The sequence below is a fragment of the Lonchura striata genome, chromosome 2 (genome assembly GCF_046129695.1).
Source record: "Lonchura striata isolate bLonStr1 chromosome 2, bLonStr1.mat, whole genome shotgun sequence".
NCBI lineage: Eukaryota > Metazoa > Chordata > Aves > Passeriformes > Estrildidae > Lonchura > Lonchura striata.
The window spans coordinates 78,435,027-78,457,669 of record NC_134604.1 but is presented as its reverse complement, the minus strand read 5'-3'; the positions used below and the strand labels follow the sequence as shown (position 1 = coordinate 78,457,669).

General features: G+C 43.5%; 1 protein-coding gene and 1 long non-coding RNA gene across 5 annotated transcripts in view; one reads left to right on the top strand and one right to left on the bottom strand.

The window, feature by feature from the left end:
- LOC110470546 (uncharacterized) overlaps positions 1–22,643 on the top strand; it is a 75,934-nt gene that overhangs the window by 12,916 nt on the left and 40,375 nt on the right. The gene's annotated exons all lie outside the window — the stretch shown is intronic.
- Positions 14,221–22,643, bottom strand: part of CLYBL (citramalyl-CoA lyase) — a 164,476-nt gene continuing 156,053 nt past the window's right edge. For 2 of the 4 annotated variants that reach the window (XM_021530259.2, XM_077781498.1), the window contains exons 8-9: positions 14,775–14,874; positions 14,221–14,370 (exon numbers count right to left, since the gene is read on the bottom strand). In XM_021530259.2, the coding sequence (XP_021385934.1) occupies positions 14,779–14,874 (96 nt within the window). In that variant the 3' untranslated portion in view covers positions 14,221–14,370; positions 14,775–14,778. Of the gene's footprint in view, positions 14,645–14,774; positions 14,875–22,643 lie in introns of those variants that run through there. The other 2 variants (XM_021530260.2, XM_077781499.1) reach the window with 2 other exon arrangements.

Here is a 22,643-nt window from a genome sequence, read left to right as displayed (position 1 = left end):
TGTCTGTCATATGTCTGGTTGTGTCTATTAAGGGGCTTAATTATGGAGTCAGTAGCTCTCCATCTAGGCTGGTTCTCTCTCCTTTTAACTTTGTTTTCATATTTTGCATTCGGGACAACAACAATTACAATATTGTCCATGTACTGATCCTTTTTCACATAGTATGAACATTGCAGCCTCTGCTGAAGAGTTTTTAACTGTTTGCTAAGTAAAAGCAGATGTAAAATGAAAGATTTCAGCTCTTTGCACAGACTAAGTGCCAGGTTTCAAAACCTGTATTTTGGAATATGCTTTAAGTTTTGCTTTAGTTTTTATGGTAAAATTGTTTATTGTGTTGTCAACAGATTTACTTCTGTTCTACCTCTGCCCTTATGATACATATACTGATGAGTGTTTAATTCTTGCCAGAGCGTGTCTCCTGTATTGTGAATAAATTGCATCTTGAAGTTGCCACATTTTGCTCCCATTGAGGAATCACTGTTTTATTCATTATGGTGTTGCTATGGTTCTGTCATGATGGACTTTGAGTGTGATTCTGTTGCTCTCATAAAAAAATGACATGAAAAAAATATAGTGTCTTGTCCTCTGATCTGCCATCTATAAATCAAAGAATATGATTTGACATATAACTAGTCAGATAATTGCCAAAGGCATATGCCAGTTGGGACAAGCCCAAAATAATTTTGGAAAAGTGCTGACAATCCCATGGTCACTCACGGCAGATTGTGCCCCTGCAATTCCATTCAAATAAATCCAGAAATGCCTCCAGAATGACTGTTGCTTCATGTCTGCCCTCTTCTTTTTGGGCTACTGTTTATTTCTGTTACTGGATTAGACACCATAACAGAGCAGTGGTCCTGAGAATTGCAGAGATTTGTTCCATGGTGAGCTGGAGTCTTGGATCTGTGGCACTGAAGGTTTCCATATGCTGGCAGGGCAGCTAGAGAGGAGAGTTTGAAGAGCAGCAGCAATTGGGTAGAGCATGAAGATGAAGGCTGGTACTGGTAGTGATTATCTGAGACCTTTTGTTTTCACAACAAACTTCAGGGAAAGGATGAGGCAATATAGGGAGTCAAAGGAAGGGCAAAGGCCAGGCTGCCAGGAGGTCTCTTCTAGATCACTAGCAAAGAGTATAGGCCATGTACCTTGGCTGCTAGCTGGAGTCAAGGGGCTCGGGGAAGTCCACCAAGAGGCAAGGCACAGAAATGAATGCAAGCCATCCAACAGTGACCTTGAGCTCTGATTGAAGCCAGGTCATTTCTGCAGTCCCTACCTAAACCAGACTCTCCTTGGACCAGGTTTTGGTCTCTGTATGGACTGCAGATTGTGGGCTCTGACATACTCTGTGGTGGCAGGTTTCTGCAAAACACTGATGGTGCGAGGCCATTGCTCAGGGCTTCACCAGGAGAGAGGGAGCACAGAGGGAAGGGATGTTTCCAAATGCGTTTTTTTTTTTTTTAATGAGTGATATGTTGGCTTCAGGCAAATGGTAGAAGGTTTTACTGAAAAGGCTTCTTTATGGGATTGTGGTTTAGCTTGGGGTAGCTTAGAGAAGTCTGTAAACCCCAGGAGCTCAAGGAGTTTGACAGGTTTGACAGGCCTTCCTGCTACTTATGAACAGGAGGCTGGAGCAAGTGCTCTTGAAATCACCTCTCTGTTTTCCATCAAAGCATGCTGGCATGCCAGAGGAAGATATAAACTGTTTTCTTCCCCCTTTTACTTTCTTATATAAAGACAATCTTAGAAATATTTTTTCTGGATCTTTAAAACTTTGCTTTTTTTTGGCTCCTCTCAATACAAAATCCCTATCCACATTTCTAGGCTTTGGATTAGACCCTTACGTGGAGCCTTGAGCACCTTAAAATCATTACAGCAAGAAACATTAGTGACACACCAAAAACTGGTATACATCACCTCTAAAGAACATGCCAGCTCTAAAGAGCCACTCTCTCACCTGGACCCCATTACCAGTGTTAAGCATTTTTGTGTTCATTTAACTGTACCACACTCCACACTCTGCCTTGTACCAAAGTGAGAAAATAATGGAAATAATGAAAACTATAAAAATGATAAATGAAAGCAATTGAAATAATGAAAATGAAAATTACTGCAGATCTGTATGTGTGTCGTGTGCAATGATAGTAAGGACTGCAGGTCCTGGTGATGACAGGGAGAAGAGCCCTCTTTATTCTCCCTAGGTCAACCTATGCCTTCACATCACCCCTGATCTTACTCAGTAAAATGAGTGAGTGCTTCTAATTAACATCACATACTTGCCAGGTTTGCAAAGCAAAGGGCTTGGATTTCTGCTGTAACAGCAGTGGCTGCTGCTGCAATACTTAAGTCGTCACTGGTCAGAGAGCTGTTGCAGTGTTTGAGCTGGGGGTCACTGCCCTGCAAAGGGAAAGACTGGGAAGAATCAGTAATTAATGAAAAATGTATAGATAAGAAGGAATTTCCTATTTCTTTGAATGGTAGTAATTTAATTTAAGAAGAAATCCAGTGATGGCTTCCTAGGAAATAAATGCCTTTTTGTAAATCTCTGTGGTGAAAATTGCTTAGCTGAAAATCAGCAGAATTCTTCTTACTCTGGTTTCTAAACATGCCTCTGTTCCTAACCCAGCCCTAAGACTGAGAAACAGAAATGAGCTCTGATAACATGAACAGAATGCTTAGGGCAGAACAAACCCAAGAGATTAAGTTAAATTTGCCAGCTGAAGAAAGCTTCTAAGCTTTATCAAACATACAAGCTGGAGAAAACTCTGAAGGCGGCATGTGGGCCTGCTAATATCTTCCACAAAATCTTCCAGCCATAAGAAGCTCCTCAGACCTGGGAAAGTCTCCTACCTCCTGAGGAGAAGGAACAGCTTAGCTCCAGAGGCCAGCCTGTAATTCCATAGCCTTATCCCTGGCAGCACCTAACCAGCCCACCTTATCCAGCTGGCCCAGCTGGGAAGCTCATGGGCAAACCACTTTATTCAGCATCAGCTCAAAAAGTAGAAATTATAATCCCATAGGCAAAGCACCAGAGAAGGTTAGCTGGGCTGAAGAAAGAAAAGCAGGCCCTTCAGTGTAAATCCTTTAGCTCTATTATACTCTCCTCTTTTCCTTAAAAAAAAAAAAAATCAATAAATTATTCTTATTGAGGTCTTTTATTGCAAATTATGTATTTCAGCCTCTTAATTCTTGTACAAAGCCAGTTCCTGCTTTTCTGTGCTCACTGTGGTAGATTATATCTTACCATTCTCAAATATTTTCATGGAACAAATATCTTGTCCTCCTTCTGGATAAACAGTTGTGAAACCTTGGGGTTTCTTTTACATCATCTAGACATTACCTGTTTTCTTCAATTATGGCAAAGACTGCAAGTCCCAAACTACTTTGCTAGAGCTGTGCAAACACAGTAAGAGGTGACCTGTATGCCAGAATTCATCATCTAAACAGACAAGACAAAGGAAACACTAATGTTCCAGCTGTGCAAAGAGGCACTGATGTATACTGAAATTTCAGAGAAATTTCCACATAGGGAATGTATGCTAGGAAAAAAAAATCAGTTTGGTCCAACATAGTGCTTTATCACCTTGTGGTTCCCTCTCTGAGTAGCTTTTCTCTCTGGAATGAAATGCTACCTCCCAGGTTTGCTCTTCACAGGTTCAGATCCACCTGGGGGGGTGAGGGGGAGGGTTGGAGGAGTTATCACCACAGATCACAGATTTCTCGTGGTAGATATGGACCTGATGATGCTCTGAGCTGCAACTAGCTGCATAATCACCCTCCTCACAGCCTACAAATGAAAACCAGAGCATCCTCCACATACCTCCATCATTAAACAGTTGGTTACAACCACATGAAACCCTTCAGGAGCTGTGGGAATTTCCCTGTGGCTCCCAGTCTGGGATTTGGGGTGCACCTCCCCCTGTAGTCCTTCCTCACAAAGCATCCCTGTGCTGGTGACTGCCCTTTGCTTGAGTAAGAGATGTCCAACATAGCTTTTCAATTTGAACTCAGCTCCCACTCCACAACTCATTTTTATTTTACTGGGATACCAGTGAAGCTGTAGCTCAGTAACTGATGTTAAGAGAAACTTTTAACACCTCAACAGCAAATGGAGGAGAATGTTTTCCATTAGTGGCTGAGGAAGTAGTGCTCCTGTAACTTCAGCCTTGAGAGCTAATGAAGCTCAGATTGTGGCCGTGGCCTTTGATGTAGAGATGCCTGAGGTCAGTGTAGCTTTCAGAGGTGCCAGTGCTATGCTGTGTCACTGCATTCGTCTGGGCGGGGGCCCAATAACTCTAATCCTGTAATCATGTTTCTGTAAGCAACAGTATTTATGGTGCAGATAGTGGGGGATAGCTGCAGTGGTAATTAAATCAGGGATAGCCGTAGAGGAAAAGCCAATCTAGCCCTGTGATATTTCTAGTAGAGGAAGTTACCGCCAACCATGTCAGTAAATAAGTAGCAAAATACTGGAATCAGTGTAGGGAGAGGGTGTAGGGATTCAAATGCCATGTTTTGCCACCTAATCCATCTCCCTGCCAGAACCCTCATTCTGCCAGGGGAGCGATGTTAACACACTGGCAAAAATCAGGCAATTCAAAGCTGTGCCTTGACACTGCTCCTTTAGCTTCCACTAATACATGAGGAGGGGGGGGTTAAAGCATCCACTGATGAGTTTGGCACAGCTAGCTTTGGATTTAATTCCTTCTCTTCATCTGTTTTGCAACCTCAGGCCACATGTATTTAATGTCTTCTAATGTAGGCTGTTGTCTCCCAAGTGCATATAAATTGTTGGAAAAACACAGTGATGTATTCCATTCTAGTGGGGGGGGGGGGTGGGGGGGAAGCATGTATTTGAGTGAGTATGCTTTATCCAAGAGATAAGGAGAGCCTCCAATAAGCTGTTCTGCTGTACTAATGAGTAAGTGTATAAATATTTCTGTTATTTTATTTTACACAACTCCATTATAGATAAATATCTTCTTATACAGTTTTTGTTAAATCAGAGGTCTTTTATACTCTCACTGTTTTAAAGAGGAGAAAAATGGGAGTACCTGGTATACCCCTTTTTGATGTGGGTATCTCTAACTTTGGTGGGGATTCCGTGTGCAAAACTGGTCATGGAGAATCCACTCTATATATCAAGGAATAAAGAAAAATGATGGTTTAAAGAAAATCTCATATCAGACTGCAGATTTCAGTTGCATTATTCACAAATGCACATATGCACATACACAAATAGACTAATATATAGTATGGATGTATATATGTCTAGAAATACATATTCACAAACATATTTCCTTTAGCTCAGCGCCTGAAAGTTCATTTGTGGGCATCCTGATTCTTGATATATTATTTGTAAACAGAGGGCCAGGGGACTGGAGTATTTCCTTGACTTCAATGGATGATGAGGCTTCAAGCTGTGCACTCAGATTGGGACCTCTAAGTATCCTGCTGCTACCTAACAGCTTGCTGAAAAATGACATAATTTGTGACATCAGCAATATGCTGTTTAATAGGGTTTTATAAAGCGGTTCCCACCCTTGTGTGTTAGGACAAAAACATCTATAGCTACTAAATCTGAGGTGGCCCCCTCCTGTATTCCTCACACACCTTGCATCCTTTGTACTTTTTTGGCATATGTGGCTGTAAAGTCCCAGTATGGGAAGAGCGATAAGCAGCCATTCAGCAACATCTGTGCGAGAGCTCCCGCCCCACCAGCACCAGGGAAGATGTCACTTTTCAGAAGAACAGTGGCTGCCAGTGGGAGGTTCAGCAATGCAGATTTTATTGTGGAGATTTAATTTCAAATACAATTCACAGTTTGTATGCAGTTGAAAAATGTTTATTACCACCCGGATGTTCAGGACATTTCTCGGATGAAATAAATTTCAATTTGGACGATTGCAGCTTTTAAAGCATTTTCACAGCTCTGTAAACAATATGCTTTATATAGTTCTAAAGGCAACAGTGAAGAACACATCAACTTTAAAATCACCCAAAATAATACCAAAAAAAACCCTGGCAACTTTGGATAACTGGACATTAGTCTGAAACTGATTCAAATATGAGGGTTGTAATGATTTTTGCAAATGTTCCATTCTATAACACAAAACCAAAATAATTATTTACCTGTGGGGTAAATTTGTTTTAAAATAAGATGCAAACTAAAACACCTCACACTTTAAAGCACATAGACATTTTCAGAACCTGACCAGCACTAGGAATGTGCTTTAACTTGAAAGACAATGGTGTTCTGGAGTCACTGCTGTGTCACTGATACATAAAATGCAGTCAGTATCTGACAGAAAAGCCACCCTGGAAGTCACAACTGCCTGGTCACACCTTCAGCATCTACTCAGATTTCTGGGTGGTGAGAGGCTTGACACACTCATGTGAGAAGGGCCTTCACACATGGCTCCTTATGAATGAAATGGGAAGGTACCTCAGGAGACAGATATTTCTGCAATTGAACGCACAGTGGATAAGGCAGCATACCTGGCTTTCAGAAGACCATAATCTGGGTTTTCCAGCCCACCACCACTTTGCCCTGAAGCAAAGGTGCTCTCAGTTACGACAAACACATAGAATAAATCAGGGAGGTCCCATGCAAAAATACAGACTTCTTTATCTCACTAAATAGTAGTGTTGTAGGTAGGTAGAGAGAAAGAGAGAAAGAGAGAAAGAGAGAAAGAGAGAAAGAGAGAAAGAGAGAAAGAGAGAAAGAGAGAAAGAGAGAAAGAGAGAAAGAGAGAAAGAGAGAAAGAGAGAAAGAGAGAAAGAGAGAAAGGGAGAAAGAAAGCAAGAAAGAAAATAAAAAAAAATTCAAAGGGAGAAGCTGTTCATTAGTGTAGCTATCTAGGCAGCAAACTAAGATACAAGAACAGCTTGAAAGATACAGGGGTGAGAAAGTAAATTTCCTATTCCTTCCTTGTTCATTTTTAAAGATTCCTCTTTGTCCTCTTGTTTTTGTTCCATCCCAGTACATTTTATAGCATAAAATATTTGCTACAGTATATAAAATTCAGTATAGAAACCACCTCAGGTAGACACCTAGTCTACCCCCTCATGAAGACTGGCAAATGCTTACCTTATCTGCCTTTTCTAGTGAAACATCATCCTTTTTCTTTAGTAACTCATCTCATTGTGCAACTGGTCTTCCATTGGGTTCTTTCTTGTTTTACAAATAGTGAAGATGCTCATGGATGCCGAAAAGTGACTCTGCTGCAGGGTATGCGGGAATAGGCATGCATCTGTCCTCTCTACCCCCATTCCTCAGCCCTTTCTCAGCCACTCTCTACCAATAATTCCCCCACCTCTTTGGCCACATCTCTGTTAACATCTGCTTTGCAAGTTGTTTTACATGCCCATCTACTTTTAATTGGAGTTGGTTTTTGGTCAGGCTGCTAACTGGATGCACCAGAGAAGTAGCATAAGGGCTTCCACAGACAGCTCCAGACAAAAATCACCTCAGATGAGCTTTTGCCATGGGAAAAGATGGTTTGCCAGATATTCTAGGACTGAATGGGAGGAAAGCATGGAAGGGGACCTGTAAAAGCAGAATTCATTGGGTTCTGCCAGCTTCTCTTCAAATGTAATCAGGAACCCCAGTGATGCAAAGAGGATCACATTGAACTCACAATGCAAGTTGGGCTTCAGCCCTGCATTTATTTCTGTGGTAACAGATGTGAAATATGGTGTAGAAGCAAAAAACAATTTCTGCTTTTGTCCATAATGCTGAATTATAACTAACCGTAGCTCTCTGCTGATGTCTGCCCTGGTTTTATGCACGTTGACTGTATCCGGAGGGAAAGCCATGGCTTCTATTTCCATACTTGGTTCTCATATGAAATAATGGGGGGAGAGGAGGAGGGGGGAAGATGCAGCTGCAAAAACAGTCAGTGAAACATAAAAATCCCTATTGTTTTGTTGTAGCTCTCAGTGCCCTTCAACTTCTGGGCACAGACAAGACCTCCCCCTGCTCAGGTTCAATACGCAGGGGAGCCTCGAGGCTCAGAACTCCTTTCCTACTTTTGCTTAAGCCTTGCTTAGGCAATTGTAGTCAATTGTGCTTTTGTTCACAGAAAAAAAAATTAGCCCAGTGCATGCTAATTTATAGCCAGGGAAGCAATTAAAAAAAAAAGTTTATTATCCTTTCCCCCCTGCCTCTCAAATGGAGTGTTACAGCAGCAGGGTTTTTTGGTAAATTCGACACAAACTGATGTCTGTGATGGGGGAGCAAGGCCAGGAACCAAGCACAGGTCTTTACATCTTCCCTCCACATGAAATGGGACTGCCTTCCAATTTTCTCTCTCTGCCTATACTCAGGAACATGCATGCTTTAGGAAAACCTAGGCACAAAGACACACTGATTTCCTTTGGCTTTGTCAGTAAATGTGTTCTGTACACATCTCCCTCACATACACACTTTAAAAAATGCTTTTTAAACATTAAAGAAACAATTCCTAATATAGCCACCATGTAGAGACATATTTACCTTTTATTACTGAACTTACCGTGTGCTTTTTTTCTGTAAATTATGGCATATTTTTAGTATTTAACAAAGTGTTAGACATCAACTAGTCCATAAAGTGAAGTAAGTTAACCCAGCTTGAGTCTGGATTTTGCAACTCTTTGCAAAACCTTAGAACTGCAGCAATAGAGGGTTTGTCATTAGCACAGGACTGGCCTTTTCTTTCAGGAGAAACCTTTTTTTTTTCAAAACTGATTGAAAAGAAAGCAACAGATGTCTCTCCCTACTACATATTTGAAGTGGTCTCTGAGCAGAGTCATGATGTGGAGTTGAAAGTGGCTGACTGCTTTCAAATGAGCAGGTAGCTTTCCCAAGTGCCCCAGAAGTCACACAGGGCAGGCAGGAATGGGCAGCCTCTGCAGGGCGAGCTCCTCTTGAGGCATCGCATGGGCAGAGACCATGGCTCTTCCCTGCAATCCCAACAAGTACCACAGACCTGGGGGACCTTCCTCCAGTAGTTTACAGTAAAACACAAACTCATTGCTGGTGACCCATGCTGATGATTGAAGATGGGGAAAGTGATTTTTTCCCCTGGCCTGTGCTCTCATTCAGTAATACCAAAGATGTAATCAGACAGCCCTTTCATGTCAACTGCCACTGGTTTCCCTCTCATTTTGCAAGTATTTAATTCTGCATTGTACAAGCAGAGGTCTTGTGGTGACCGGTCTGGAGGCAGGGCTGTCAGTGATGGTCAGATTTGTGCAGAGATACTTGCACTACAGATTGTATCTGAGCTACATTTTAGGAAGAGCAGGATATGGAGAGTAAAAATAAAGCACTTCCAGAGGCATCCCATAGAGTAACAGACAAGCACAAACACTACTTAATATATTAGGGGTTACTGCAAAAGCATGACAGGAAGGCAGTCAGGTATCTAGAAGCCTAGACTAGGTCTATCCAGCAGCATTAACACCTGCCATAAAATCTAGGTTATTGCAGACATGTGGCACACAGAGACAAGGCTTTTACCTTCAGCAAGCTTCAGTTCAGAAAATTCTTAACTGGTGTTTGTGCTTGATAGCACAGCTTTAATAACGCTAGCAACACTAGAAGAAGTAGGAATAAAATTCTAAACATAAGATCCAAAGCTACATGGAGTCACATTGTAAATTACAGAGGCCCAAGGAGGTAGCATAGGCATTTCTTACTCCTCATTCTCATCAGGATGATCAGTTTCAAATGATGCCAGCAGGCAGTGGGCAGCTACAACAGCTTTAGAAACAGGGTCTCTTGCGCTTCTGAAGACATCATTCTGAACATCACCTTATGGTACTGGCTTTGAGCTTCAGAATTAATTGGGGAAGCAATAACCCTAAACAAAGTGATCTCTCCCCTGCTTGCTGTGGGGGCACATGCAGGACATTGCCACTGTGCATCCCATTCCCTGCACCCCAGTGTGAGCAGCAAAGTCCCCATTCTGTTCCCACTGAGGGACCCCCAGTGCTGGGAGGCAAAGGGAGTTTTGAGAAGCACCACGAGGACAAGACCACAAGGGAATGGTGAGGGGAAGGGAAGGTGTCATTGGAAATGGAGAGCATGAATTTCTGATTTCTGTGCTGCCCCTTGCAGGCACCGTAGGTGCCACACTGGAGTGTGTGTGTGTGTGTGTGTGTATGTGTGTGTACACCACTCTGCAGGTGGCCTTTCCAAGGGCACCCTGGTCCTGACTGAAGGGATACTGTGGGCCTGAAGGTGACTAGAGGAGACCGTTTTTGTGGCAGAGTAATGAATGTGATTAAATCACCCCTTCCTTTTCCCCCATTCCCTTTCTCCTCCGTGTCCAGGGCTCCTGGCAGCAGCCCAGGAAGTCATGGGACAGTCTTGGTCCCTGCAGGGCCAGGAGCTGCCTGCCATCCATCCATCCATCCATCCATCCATCCATCCGTCCGTCCGTCCGTCCGTCCGTCCGTCCGTCCGTCCGTCCATCCATCCATCCATCCATCCCACGCTCGGTCTCGTGGCTGCAGCCCGGCGGTCCCGCGGCAGTGCCGAGTACTCCGGGAGTTTCCTGCCGCCGCCCGGGCACCGCTTCTCAGCTCCCGGTGGGAAGGACACCCGTCGCGTCTGCGGGGCACCTCGTGCAGGTGCCAGCACCCCAAAGCCACCCGCAGTGCTCCTCCCGCCCCGCCGGGCGCTGCTCCCCGGGGCTCCCCTCCGCGGAGTGCGCGGCTCCCCAGCCGCGGCAATGGAGAAAAATAGAAGATCATGGACTTGCCCGCACGAGCCTTTATTCCCTTCTTTCCACTTTTTAATCTTTATAACAGTTGTTATAAACTAGCCCTGCTTCGGGACTTTGCCACGCTCTGAACCCGAGGGAAGTGAAAGCGGGAGAAGAGGGCTGGAGGGATGGGATGGATGAAATGCAAAGTTGGTTTCCCTCCGACCTCCCCCTCCTCCTCCAATTCAAAATCAGGAATTACTGCCCGAGGAGCAGATACTCCGTTTTATTGGCTCGTAAAAAAAAAAAAAAAAAAAAAAAAAAAAAAAAAAAAAAGAAGAAGTTTTCAAAGCCTAATTTCCACCAGATACATTGATTTTCCGTTGAAAACAGAATTAAAACAATAAGCGCGAGTAGGTGCCATTAAAGCTAAACCATCTCTGGCTGTTAATCACGGGAGAGAAGGATTAGAAAAGTCAGTGAAGGAGCACTGGGTTTGATACGCAAAAATCCGGAGTTTAGGAAAAGTACGCTCAGAGGGAGCTAAAGTAGCTTAAGAAACAAGGAGAAACCTTTAATAAGAGTTAAAATTCAGTGTCAGGTTACTTGTCGATATTGCGAAGAATATCCCGTTCCTGTAGGGATTTGTGGTTGTGAAATGCATCCCTTGCTAAAATACCGTTTGATGTTCGTGTCGAAAAGAAAACCAAACCAATCTTTTTTCCGTCTAAGTCTCGATTTCAAAACACAAAACCCAAAAACAAACAAACAAACTTCCAAAAACTTCCAAAACCAAAGAAAATAAAAACACCCCAGAAAAATCCCACTAAATTTTCAACCGCAGTTTTGAACAGCTTTCCTGGAGATATTTGCTTCAAACCTCACGGGCGCAGTACCCCTGTGTTCCCGAGGTTTCCCTGCCCTCCCTTCCCCCTTTTCTGCTGCTTGGATGGTCGGCAATGCCCGGCTAAATAATTGCTAGAATTCGAAAAAAAAAAAAAAAAAAAAAAAGGGGAAAAAAAAAAAAGCCGGGAAAATGCGCACCAGCATTCAGGTGCTAACCTACTTATTTGAAAGCAATTTATTTTCCATTTTGCCCGTTTTCCCCCTTTAAAACAGAACGCTGAAAGAAAGAATAAGTGCTTTAACATTTCAGTGTTGTGCTCTGGTAATTACTTTTTCACTTTTCCCCTAAGTTCCAATGTGAAAACCTCACAGGGGGGTCTTTGCTGTAGCAGGGCTACAGTTCCCAATCCCAAGCGCAAGATCTGCAATTACAAACCCATTCGGTGCCCTTCCCTATCATTAATATGCACAAAATCCTGCTGCTAATCTTATAATCTGTTTTGTTTCATCAATTGCTTGCCTAGCACCAGGCGGGAAAGAAAAAGAGAGAAAGAAAAAGAAAGAAAGAAGAGAAGAATAAAGCCGGAAAATCACGGAAAGCTTCGGAAAGTAAACGGAAAAGCCAAATAAATCGGATTTTATGTTTGATAAAGCAAAAATCGTTAAGGCTGTTAAAAGGAAGCAGGATTTTCCGCTGGAGGGGTGGGTGTCAGGGAAATTTAAGGAAAAATCGGAATATATCCAGCATTTTATTTGCATATTCGATTTCTTCGCGTACGGGTCACGAAGTTCCTTCAGCAGTCAGCTGAGGAGGAGGGAGGGGGCTCAGGAGAGTGCATTCCCATCCCTTCAGTTTGCCGAGGGAGAAGAAGGCGCCGAGCGCGGGCGAGCTGTGGGTGCGGGTCCGGGGGCGCCCCCGCCGCCCCCCGCGCTGCCTTCCGCAGCTCCCGCGGGCTTGTCACGCCTGGCCATAAAGACTTCAGTAAAACAATGAAGACATTAGTATTTGAAATCGTCCTCATCCTACTCCTCCCGCACCCTCCCCTTCTCTCCCACCCCCCCGTCCCGCACCCCCCCGCCCTTTCCTGTGCGGTATAAAGGGAATAAAACCATCTACACCACACGCGTCCTATTGAGATTAATGTCAAAATTATTCCAAAAGAGAAAAACTCCCAACCCACAACAACAACAACAACAACAACAACAACAACAACAACAACAAACCCCCAAACAACCCTTATCTCATATATCTTATTCTCCGCGCCCCGCGCCAGGCCTCGCCGCCGCCTTGCCGTGCACCTGATGATTTATTAACGCAATCTGCGGGGAGAGCGACACGCGTGCCCGGCTACGGCTCGTCCCAGCTCATCTCCTAAGTAATTGTTTCTCATTAGTTCTGATAATGTTTTAATAGTGCTGCCCGTAATTTAGTCAGCCTGGAATTAATAACGGAGGGTGTCCTGAAACGCGCGGGGATGAGGGGGAGCTGCAATATAAGCAGGTAGTCTTTAATTAATCAGATTAGCCCGGAGGTCCCCGCGCTGTAAGGGATCCCCCGGCGCAGCGCCTCGGACGGGACCCGGGTGGCGGCGGGGGAGAGAGGGGGGCCGGCCCTCGCTGCTCATCCCCAAACCCCGCGGAGGGGATGCGGGGGCTCCGCCGCCGGCCCCCGCCCGCCCCGCGCTCTCGGGACCGTCCCGGCCGGGAAGGACGGAGGTGAGCGGCTCTGCCGCTCCCGGGCCGGGCCCCGGGGCTGCCCCCCGCCCCCTGCCCCGCTCCGCCGCCGCTGCCGGGCCGGGCCCCGCCGTGTCCCCGCCGTTCCCGGGGGAGCCGCAGAGAGGCGCTCCCGCCGCCCCCGCGCTCCCTTTCCTCGCTGCTTCCACGCGGGCCGGATGGCGGGGTTCTTCCTCCCCCCCCCCCTCCCTTTTCCTCACCCCTTAATTAAAACAAAAATAACCCGAAATAAGTGAAGTCGCTGCTCGGAGACGGACGGGAAACATACTAAGCGAGAAAACGGGAGGAATAAGGCACTGTGGCTCCATACGTGAAATGGGCATGGAGGCAGTGAGAAATGAAACTAAAAAACAACTGTTTTCTATTTACAATTTTAAATAAACAGAACAGCCTTCCCCGCGGTGTTTGTCTAAGTGCAGCAGCATTGCTGCTGTGTAGGTCATGAAAAGGTTGGTGCATAGTTTAAAACTTCCCATTCTGTTAATTTCTTAAAGAACAGTCGTTCATAGTCTGAGCACAAAAGCTCATGATTTAATGAGGAACAGAAACAAAATCTCTGATTGTTGGTGTTTCAAACTTCATTGGAGTCCTCTGGCAACCACAAGTTGATCCTCTGCAGCTTCAATACCCTTTAGCCCTCCATATAAGAGTACATGCTGAATAGAGGACAATGCCTGGTTGTTATGTTTATTTACCCTTACTACAAGCTGGGTTAACCTCTTCAAAACAGCTTTACTAAGCCCGTTAACCACACAGCCCACATGATCTGTAGCCGTATCCCTAATGTGATGTAAATCTGACTCGAGACCATATGCACAAGTTCTGCTGCATTGTGTCTCCAAAAACTACAAGTTTATTGCCGTCCAACCCTTCCCGGGCTGGACGCTTCCAGGAGGAAACTCTCTGAATAGAGTCTGTTTAAAAAAAAGAGAAGAAAGTCAAGAGTCCTGCATTGTTGGAGCATTATTTTTAATGGCTGTTGCACATTTACAGAAGGGCGGTGTTGGGGGGAAAGCAAAGCTCACACAGGGTGAAGATTTTCATCGCAGTTATTTCAACGGGTGCATAATTATTCGAGGCTTTCTCCTTTCTGCCAGGAGCTCTGCATCAGAGCAGGAAGAAGCACAGAAAGAAATAGAAACAATTGAATTAGTTTCCATCTGCCCTTTCAACAGAGCTCAGGGCTCATGTTTTGCCTTTCTCCTTCAGTGAAGACATACTACCGCATTTGCAGTAATTACTGTGATGTCACAGATTTGATGATGCAAATTCAGTGGAGGCTATGTGTAGAACATGGGCCATGCAGGAGTGAGCAGTGGTTTGAGTTGGGAATAGTTTTAATAAGTAGCAATTCCAGCAAGCAAACTATGGCAGATCTGCAAAGTGGAAATGAATTTCTGTTTAAGCCTGACGTCTTTAATTTTACACCCCCCTTCCCCACCCACAAAGTATTATAGTCATCTTTTAAAACAGCTACTGGGGCCCCATGGCGAGAGCTTCATTTACCAGCTCATTTTTTCTTGATGGCTGTGGCAAGTGTAACAATGTTCTGTGCCTGCTTCAGTAATGGCATGTCGATCATGCTCCCACGGAAAGTAAATGCTCCCTGGAAAAGAGAGAATATGAACTTCCTGAGACACATTTGGAAATCGTAGTTGGCGAGTCTTGCTCTTTACAAACACATCTGTTTGCCAAGAAACACTATCTCCCTCAGGAATCCTGAAAAACTTTTACGAGACAAAGTAATCGAGACAGAGCAACTGTACTTAAAGAATTGTGAAGGGCAACAAGCCTCCTCCAAAGAGGAGGCAGAAAGAAAGAGAAAAGAGAAGCCCAGGGTGCAGCTGGCCTGTTGCAGCCTCTTGAGCTGGCAAACACTGAGAGCAGTGAGGCTGTGTGTACCAGCTGGGCAGAGGGGCTGGCAGACACCACACCTGGGGGGCAGCTTGCTCCCCACCTCCAGCATCACCATCCAGCATCCATCCAGGGCTATGCCACATGGCAGCAGGAAAACTGCCTGCAGACAGAGGGCAAAGTCAGAAGTTTGATTTGTCAGTAAACAGTGATGGGTGTTTGTGGGGGTGGAGGGAAGTTTTCTTGACTTGGGGGTTTGCTGAGTTTGTGCTGTGGCTGCACCTCTCCATAAGTCTCCAGTGCTAAAGATAGGTTGGGCCTGTGCCAAGAGCCAGCGACTGGGATGAAAGCTGAAATAACCAAGTGGGTGGCACAACAATATTGCCCAAATCTCCTCTGGAGCCAAGGTAAAGCCCACCTGAGCACCACATTTAGGGAATTTCCCCAAATGGATGCGGAACTACTCTGTGTGCCTCAGAGGTGGTGATCTCAGAATTAGGATAGGCTTCAAAAGTCACTTTGTATTCTTAAGGATTTTTTGTTGGTACCATGGTGACAAGTTTAAAACAATTAACCATGAATCATAGTTGAATCTTAAACAGAAGACATATGCTTTAAATAGTGCCAAACCTGACTTGTTCCTTTAGATGCTTTAATCCCCTCGTGTCTCTGAGGTAGGATTTGAAAGACACTGCATTAAGACATGCTGAAGTTCAACAGACAAAACCAATCTTATTTGCAATTCTTACAGTAGTTTGACACATTAAAAAAAAACCAAAACAAACCCAAGCAACAGACTCAAACATCCAAGTACAAAGGTGCAATCCCTTCCCTGAAGAACTCAGAACTGAGCCCCAGCACTGCATAGGGCAGCTCTGAGAAGCACTGCACACCTTTTAATGTCCTGCTGCCATCGATACGGGATCACAGGCTGGCCTTGGGTTTGGCAGTGAGCAAGGCTAACCAAGAGCAAGGTGCAGTCCATAGCAGCACATGTGTCTGTGCATGGGCAGTGCATGAGGGAAATGCACAGGAGAAGAAACCTTTTTATGGTTTTTATTTGAGGCTTGATAATTATTAAATAGAGGACTCCAGCAAGTAAAGTGAAAATATTGCCCATTTACAAAAATATTTAGGAAATGTGTTGCTCCAGTGGCATATCTAGCTAAACTGAAGAAGTATTAATTAAATACTAAATCTTGCTCTGGAATAATTAAGACAAAAATCCACCTTTAACAGTAATCTAACACAAATCAATATTTTTGCATGTAAGAGCAGGCTGAATTAAAATCATTGATAATAAATGGCTTTAATATTAAAAACTATTCTTTTATTAAAAGTCAATTTTCCTATTATAATTTGCAATATTTCAGGTAGGTTTGGAGAACTGTACTGACAGATACTTAAGGGTTGGTGCTTCAAATTTAATTTTTTGTTTACTGAGTGAATGATCAACCCTACTGTACCCCAACACCAACATCAATATTATTATTGTTACTATTAATAATATACCACTTCTAATTAACTGTCGTGAAAAAAATCGGGAACTAAGTAAACATTTTATGACATAAGACTTGGAATAATTAATGTCTATCCAGTGATCACAAACTGCAAGGTACATTTTTTTAAACGGTAAGAAAAATAAAATTTACTTGTTCTTTTTTTTTCCTGTAGGCATTGAGTAATGCCCATTCAGTAACAGCTAATTCAGTAGCAAAATAAAGAGTAAGTCTTCAGTAATAGCTGTTCCTTACAGAAGAAATTTGCATGTGGGATGACAGTCATAAGCAGAAATATGTTGAAGCTTCAGATCATGCTTCCTAGTTCTGTGAAAGGCTGGCTTAGGAGTGCAGTTGTCCTAAGTACTTGCAATGGCTTGCAGAAAGAGATGGGTGCCTAGCAATCAATGTCAGTTCTGATCTCTGGTGGTCCAAACCATGGCTGAGAGGGTCTAAACCCTTCCACCGACTGGATACAGAATGATCTAAAGTCAGATACCCCTGCAGGTATCTAGGATGTACCACGATGAATCTGGGCCAGAATGTCTTCTTTATAAAGCAAGAGTTAATTAAGCTTGTCTTCTCTTCATTAAAGTAATACGTTTAAAAGAAAAACAGGATAATGGTGTGTATATGGACACACAAACACTGAACCGTGTGAGAAGTGCCATACATTTCGCGCTTGTCAGTGTGCAGCTGTACTTTGGGTTGCTAGGAAATTGAATTCTTGCAGGAAAAAAATGCCTTTTTTTCCCTAACAGCAAAGGGTAACATGAAGTTGGCTTCTCTGCCTGTTCACTCTGAGGCTTATTTTCCCCCTGCTAATTTGCAGTGTTGAGCTAAAGTCCAGAAAAAGAAACTAATTTTAATGCCATTGAATATACCCTATTCACTGACTCTCTTTGCACCCACAGGTTTCAACAGATAGGAAATACCAGTAATTACAGCTTTGTCCCCATGCTCTCTTTTCCAATTCTGCTAGACGAAATTTGCATCTAGCATTCTTTTGATTTTCTCTCACATGAATATAAAGAAAACAAGACTTTCTATAAACACCATTTGCTTTGATAGCATTAATCTGGGGATTAATTTAGCCATAGATCTAAATTTTGTTTTTGGCTAATTTTCTCAACAATCTCACACTTCCAGTCTGTACTTAGATTTCCAGTAGTTGTACTATGGGACAAAGGGCCTGCTCTTAAGGAATTTTGCAGCATGAACAGGAACAGTGGCAGGTGGGTAATGCAAGGCTGGGATTTGCATCTATTGCATTTGGTGGCTGTGGTTCTTGCTCACCATGCAACCATATAAATCATTCAGAGGTATCCTTTTCAGAAACCTGTAAAGGGACTTTGCCATCAGGCTCATCAAATGTGTCAGACCTGCCTTGGGAAGAGACAGGCCCTCCAGGAAAAGGCTGATGGAGAAGGAGCATCCAGCAGGCAGAGCTGCAGATGATGGGCACAGCTTCTGGGTGACAATACCTGGATACAAATAACTCAGCTGGGATGAGAAGTGGGGGAGTGGAGGACAACCGTGGCACTCACCAGGCAGTAGTCTGGAAGTGCAGCCCTACTGAGGAATGGGCAGATTCGTGGACCAAAGACTCTGCCCCTGTTTAAAGTGACACAGCACAGATTCTGCTGTGCCTACTCAGTGCCATCCTTCATGCAGCCACACAGAGAATGTGCTGGAGGCAAAGCCCTGTGAGAAATAGGGTGACTTTGGTCTGCAGTGTATGGGAACTATAAGGGCATTTTGGCTGGTCCACATGGTACAGCTGTGAAGGCTACAACACAGCAGAAGGGTTTGTAAATAGAAATGTCTGTGCTCCCTCAGCCTGACGGCTCTAAAGCTCTGTTCAGGGCAGACTACCAAGGAGGAATCAAGGAAGAAAGTGAATGGGCAGCAGTGCCTGTTTGGGTCAGCATGTAGACTATCTAAAATCCTTCCCAACTGACTGCTTGTCTTTCCCTTGACAAGCAAGGAAAGATCGAAGGTTTTTCTTTCTGGCATGAAGTATTATTCACAGTGACATTTAATGCTCTATTAGGACAGTGGTAACATTTTTGAAAATGCAATTTATGCAAGATGCAGGCCAGACCGAGTAAGGTCTTAACAGCTCTACTTCAAGTGTCAGTACATCCTAAAGTGCTGTAGGGATGGGGAAAATAAGATTTGGAAAATATAGAAAACAGCTGCTAGTGAATTAAAATTATAGACTCCATCAAGTAAAGTGAAAATATTACCCATTTACAAAAATATTTAGGACATGTGTTGCTCCAGTGGCATATCTAGCTAAACTGAAAAGTATTAATTAAATACTAAACCTAGATTTATTAGATTTTTTTTTTGTTGTTGTTATTTGGGTTTTTTTTCCTCAGAAGGTAATGTCAAATGTTGCTCTTGGAAAAATGGAAATTGACAATGGTCAGCTCCAAGTGATGCAAGGATCCAGCCTACAGGCAAGAGAAGGCATAAGGCATAGTTGACACAGAACAGTCATTTTCACAGGTCAAGACATGAAGATACAGGCTCATGATAAAGGAGGGCAAAGCAGTTGTGCAATAAGAATAACAAATGTAACGAATTTCCAGGTGGTTGTGGAGACACCGAAGAGATGCAGAACTAAACTTTGTAACACACTAGTCTGACAGATTTTATGCTTGTATCATATGAACTTCCTTTTAGATAAATGCAGCCACTTCAGCACAGCTCAGACCTAGCAAAGTTCAACATGTAATTGAGGGCTCTTCTTTGACAACTTAGAATACAACCCTGGCTGCATGCTGCCATGGATCTTGAACATGGCTCTTGTTATATCTAAATGTCATCCTTAAAGATTTCCTTTATCTATAAGAAATTACATGCATCAAGTCACAGAGAGAGTCTCAGCATTGGTCGATGAACACATGAATGTAGTGTTTCCTAGAACATGAAGACCTCTTTTTGTGTGTGTCTCTCTTGTATTTGGGAATATTTACTTTGTGAAACTTTTGGGAATGGTTAAGAGCTTGGTAAATCTGTAAGACCACTTCATAACCACAGTAATACTGGTTTTTAGTGGCAAGAAGCTTTTTGCCTTTCTAGAAGTTAAATGGACAGGATTCAGGGTCCATTATTTCAGTGTTGTCTGGGGATCAATATTCTGTGGTGGAACCAGGAGAGGGGAAAAAATGATACAGGTGCTAGTGTTTACTATGGGTATAATGGAATTGTGTTACATATGGAATTGTGTTGACTTTGACTACACAGGGGATGGACAGAATGGCAAGTGAAGTACCCTTATGTTTTTCCATAAGATCAGGGAATGTAAAGTTTTATACTTCTTCATCTGAACTGAAACCTTTTTATATGATACACAATGTTACATGTGGTTTTACTCTCACCATATTTTATTTCTTTATGTACCACTGGATTAAGGAAAGAAATAAGCAGGATAAAACCATCATGATACAGAACATTTAAGGCCCCTCATAGTAATGTGACACAATTATCTCTGAGCTGTGTATTAAAGTACTTGAGTTAATTAAACTCAAATATTAATTGTTCTGGGACATGTGGGACAGTGATCAGACGAGCTAGTCCCCTTTGGCTGGCAATACAGAAGAATTAGATGTTCTCCTGCACTTGTGAATGCTTGAAGCTTTTTCCTCAGCATTTGCTCTCTCTGTGGTTACCTTGTGCCTCTAACCACATCCATCCCAATGACTGCAATGAGCTCACTAAGAGAGTTACTGCAGACCCTCAGTTCTTAGACCACTGTAATCTATTAATCACCTGCATTGGTACTGAATGAAGATTGTATGAAAATAAGAAAGGATGTGAATTTTGAAGTATCAAATAATTCCTGTAAATTCCAAGAAGTCTGCTGGCTCCCCGTCTGTTGGCAGATGGGATTCCAAGCACAAGCATCAGTTTTGAGATCTCTGTGCTCTCTTTTTGGAACCACTGCTGTGGTTCCACTCAGTCATTGTCCAGACTTTGTTGATAAGCCTTTGATTTAATGCCTTGATTTCATCATACAAGTAGCCAACAACTTTAACTCCCATGTGACAGCTGCCAGGATTTTCTCAAAGATATTTATATAGGTTACATTAGGATTGTGTCTTGTCCACAGCAGAAAGAAAAACTCAATTGTCTTGCATCAGATGAAAGAATATAACCAATAGTGCTAGGTTAATTTGTTGTGTGTGTCCATACATGGGCTGTCCTAGGTCACTGTGTAGAGACAACTGACTCTTTCAAAGGCAGCTTACTCTGGGAATCTAGTCAGGGTACTTAGATGGCAGGCTTGAAGGTGCTAGGGGCTCCTGGTGCGGAGGTAAGGCTTTGGCATGGGGGGTACTCTGGTTAGTTAGGCCAGTGGAAAAAAAGGAAAAGCAAGACAGTGTTCCAGGAAACTGCAATATGGATAAGAAATCACCTGCTGCTGAATTTTTGAATTAAGTATGGGTCTAAAATAGAGATTATGTAATCCTTATGAAATCGCCAAAAACCCCTCTTCCACTACTGCCACTACCCATACATACTGATTGTATGACAGTCTCACAAGTGAGGGGAGGTCCTTGGACAGTACTCTGCTGTCACACAGTTAGAAATAGTGCCCCACTGGGGGCTGGGGTGCTGGGTTTTCTCCAACTACTTTTCTCAACAGTTTTGCAATACTTTGCTTTGTAGACCAAATCCCTGCAGAGTGTGTGGCAGTCTGGTTAACCCCTTGTCCTACTGGGCTGTCTTTGGAGGGGATGTGCACCTATGACATGGGTGAAATGAGCATTAGGGAACTCACAAGCCAGCCACCCTTCTCTCCTCCACCCCCTTAATCATTAGGAGATGTCGTGAGTCAAACAGAGCTCCCACACTGTTCTGGTAACATGGGCCAGAGGCTGGTGTGAATACAGCCATTGTGTAAATAAGTAATTATGTAAGTCCCCTTCCAACCCTGGTGACCTGTGTTGGCACTCGTGGGCAGATGCCAGGCTAAATGGAAATGAGCAGAAGGGGTGATGCCAGCTGGCCAGGGCAAAACTTGTGTACCTCCTAACCCATATAGACAAGTGGCCTCAAGTCCACAGACACAAGAAATCTTTGATCCACAGCTATCTGTGAAATACGAGTTCTTTCTTTCCATTGTAATTCAGTGCCTTGCCGGCTTCTAAAACCCAAAGGTCTAGTCATGACTTTTTGGAGACAACAAAAAAACAAGGAATAAATGCACTAAAATCTGCTTGGGTCTGAGAACATTACTTCTAATCCTGTACAATATTAGCTGTTATAAGGCAATAAGACTTCCGTGTTCTGCAAGCAGGGCAGATTTGATCTTCTGAGGAGGGAAGGAAGCAGGTGGATGGCAAAGGCTCCCCCTAAAAAGTATGGCACTCATGAAGATAATTCCCCTGGGATTAATGAAAACACACATTGTTTAAATGACCCCCTGCAGAGGAAATTTGGAAGTCTTTGCTTTGGGGCTTAAAAAGAATGCTTGGATTTGCTTACAGGTAATGAACAAAGAGAAGAAGAGCCTGGTCACAGCAAATGGTGTTGGGTCTGTGCCTGGGGGAGGAGTGATTATCCTCAGTACAAAGGAATGATTTCTCTTGAAACAGAAGGTTGAGACCATATTTTTGGGGAAGTCAAGAGCTAACAGCTGTGATGGTGCTGAATGCAGGTTTAATTAATTTTTTTTCTTCTGCAAGTTGTAGCCAAAGAGCTGTCATAAAGAGCTGGGTCATGATTCTACCTTCTCATAATGAACTTCCAAAGGTTAGTGAGCTGCTAGGAGGTGTTCAGTGAAATCTGGGTCAAATGAGAGTATGTTCCAGACTGTGACAAGATAATGCCTCTCGCTCTTCTCTGCTCAGGCCTGTCCTGCCTTTAGAGCAGGCTCACACATAACTCTGGCTTTCTTTATGTGTTTTTGCAGTAGGTAAGGAATGGCCAAATAACCAGTGCAGGCACATATGACAAACTGAAGACTTCACAGGCAGTGAGCTGTATGGACAAAGCTTTTTGGGCCACA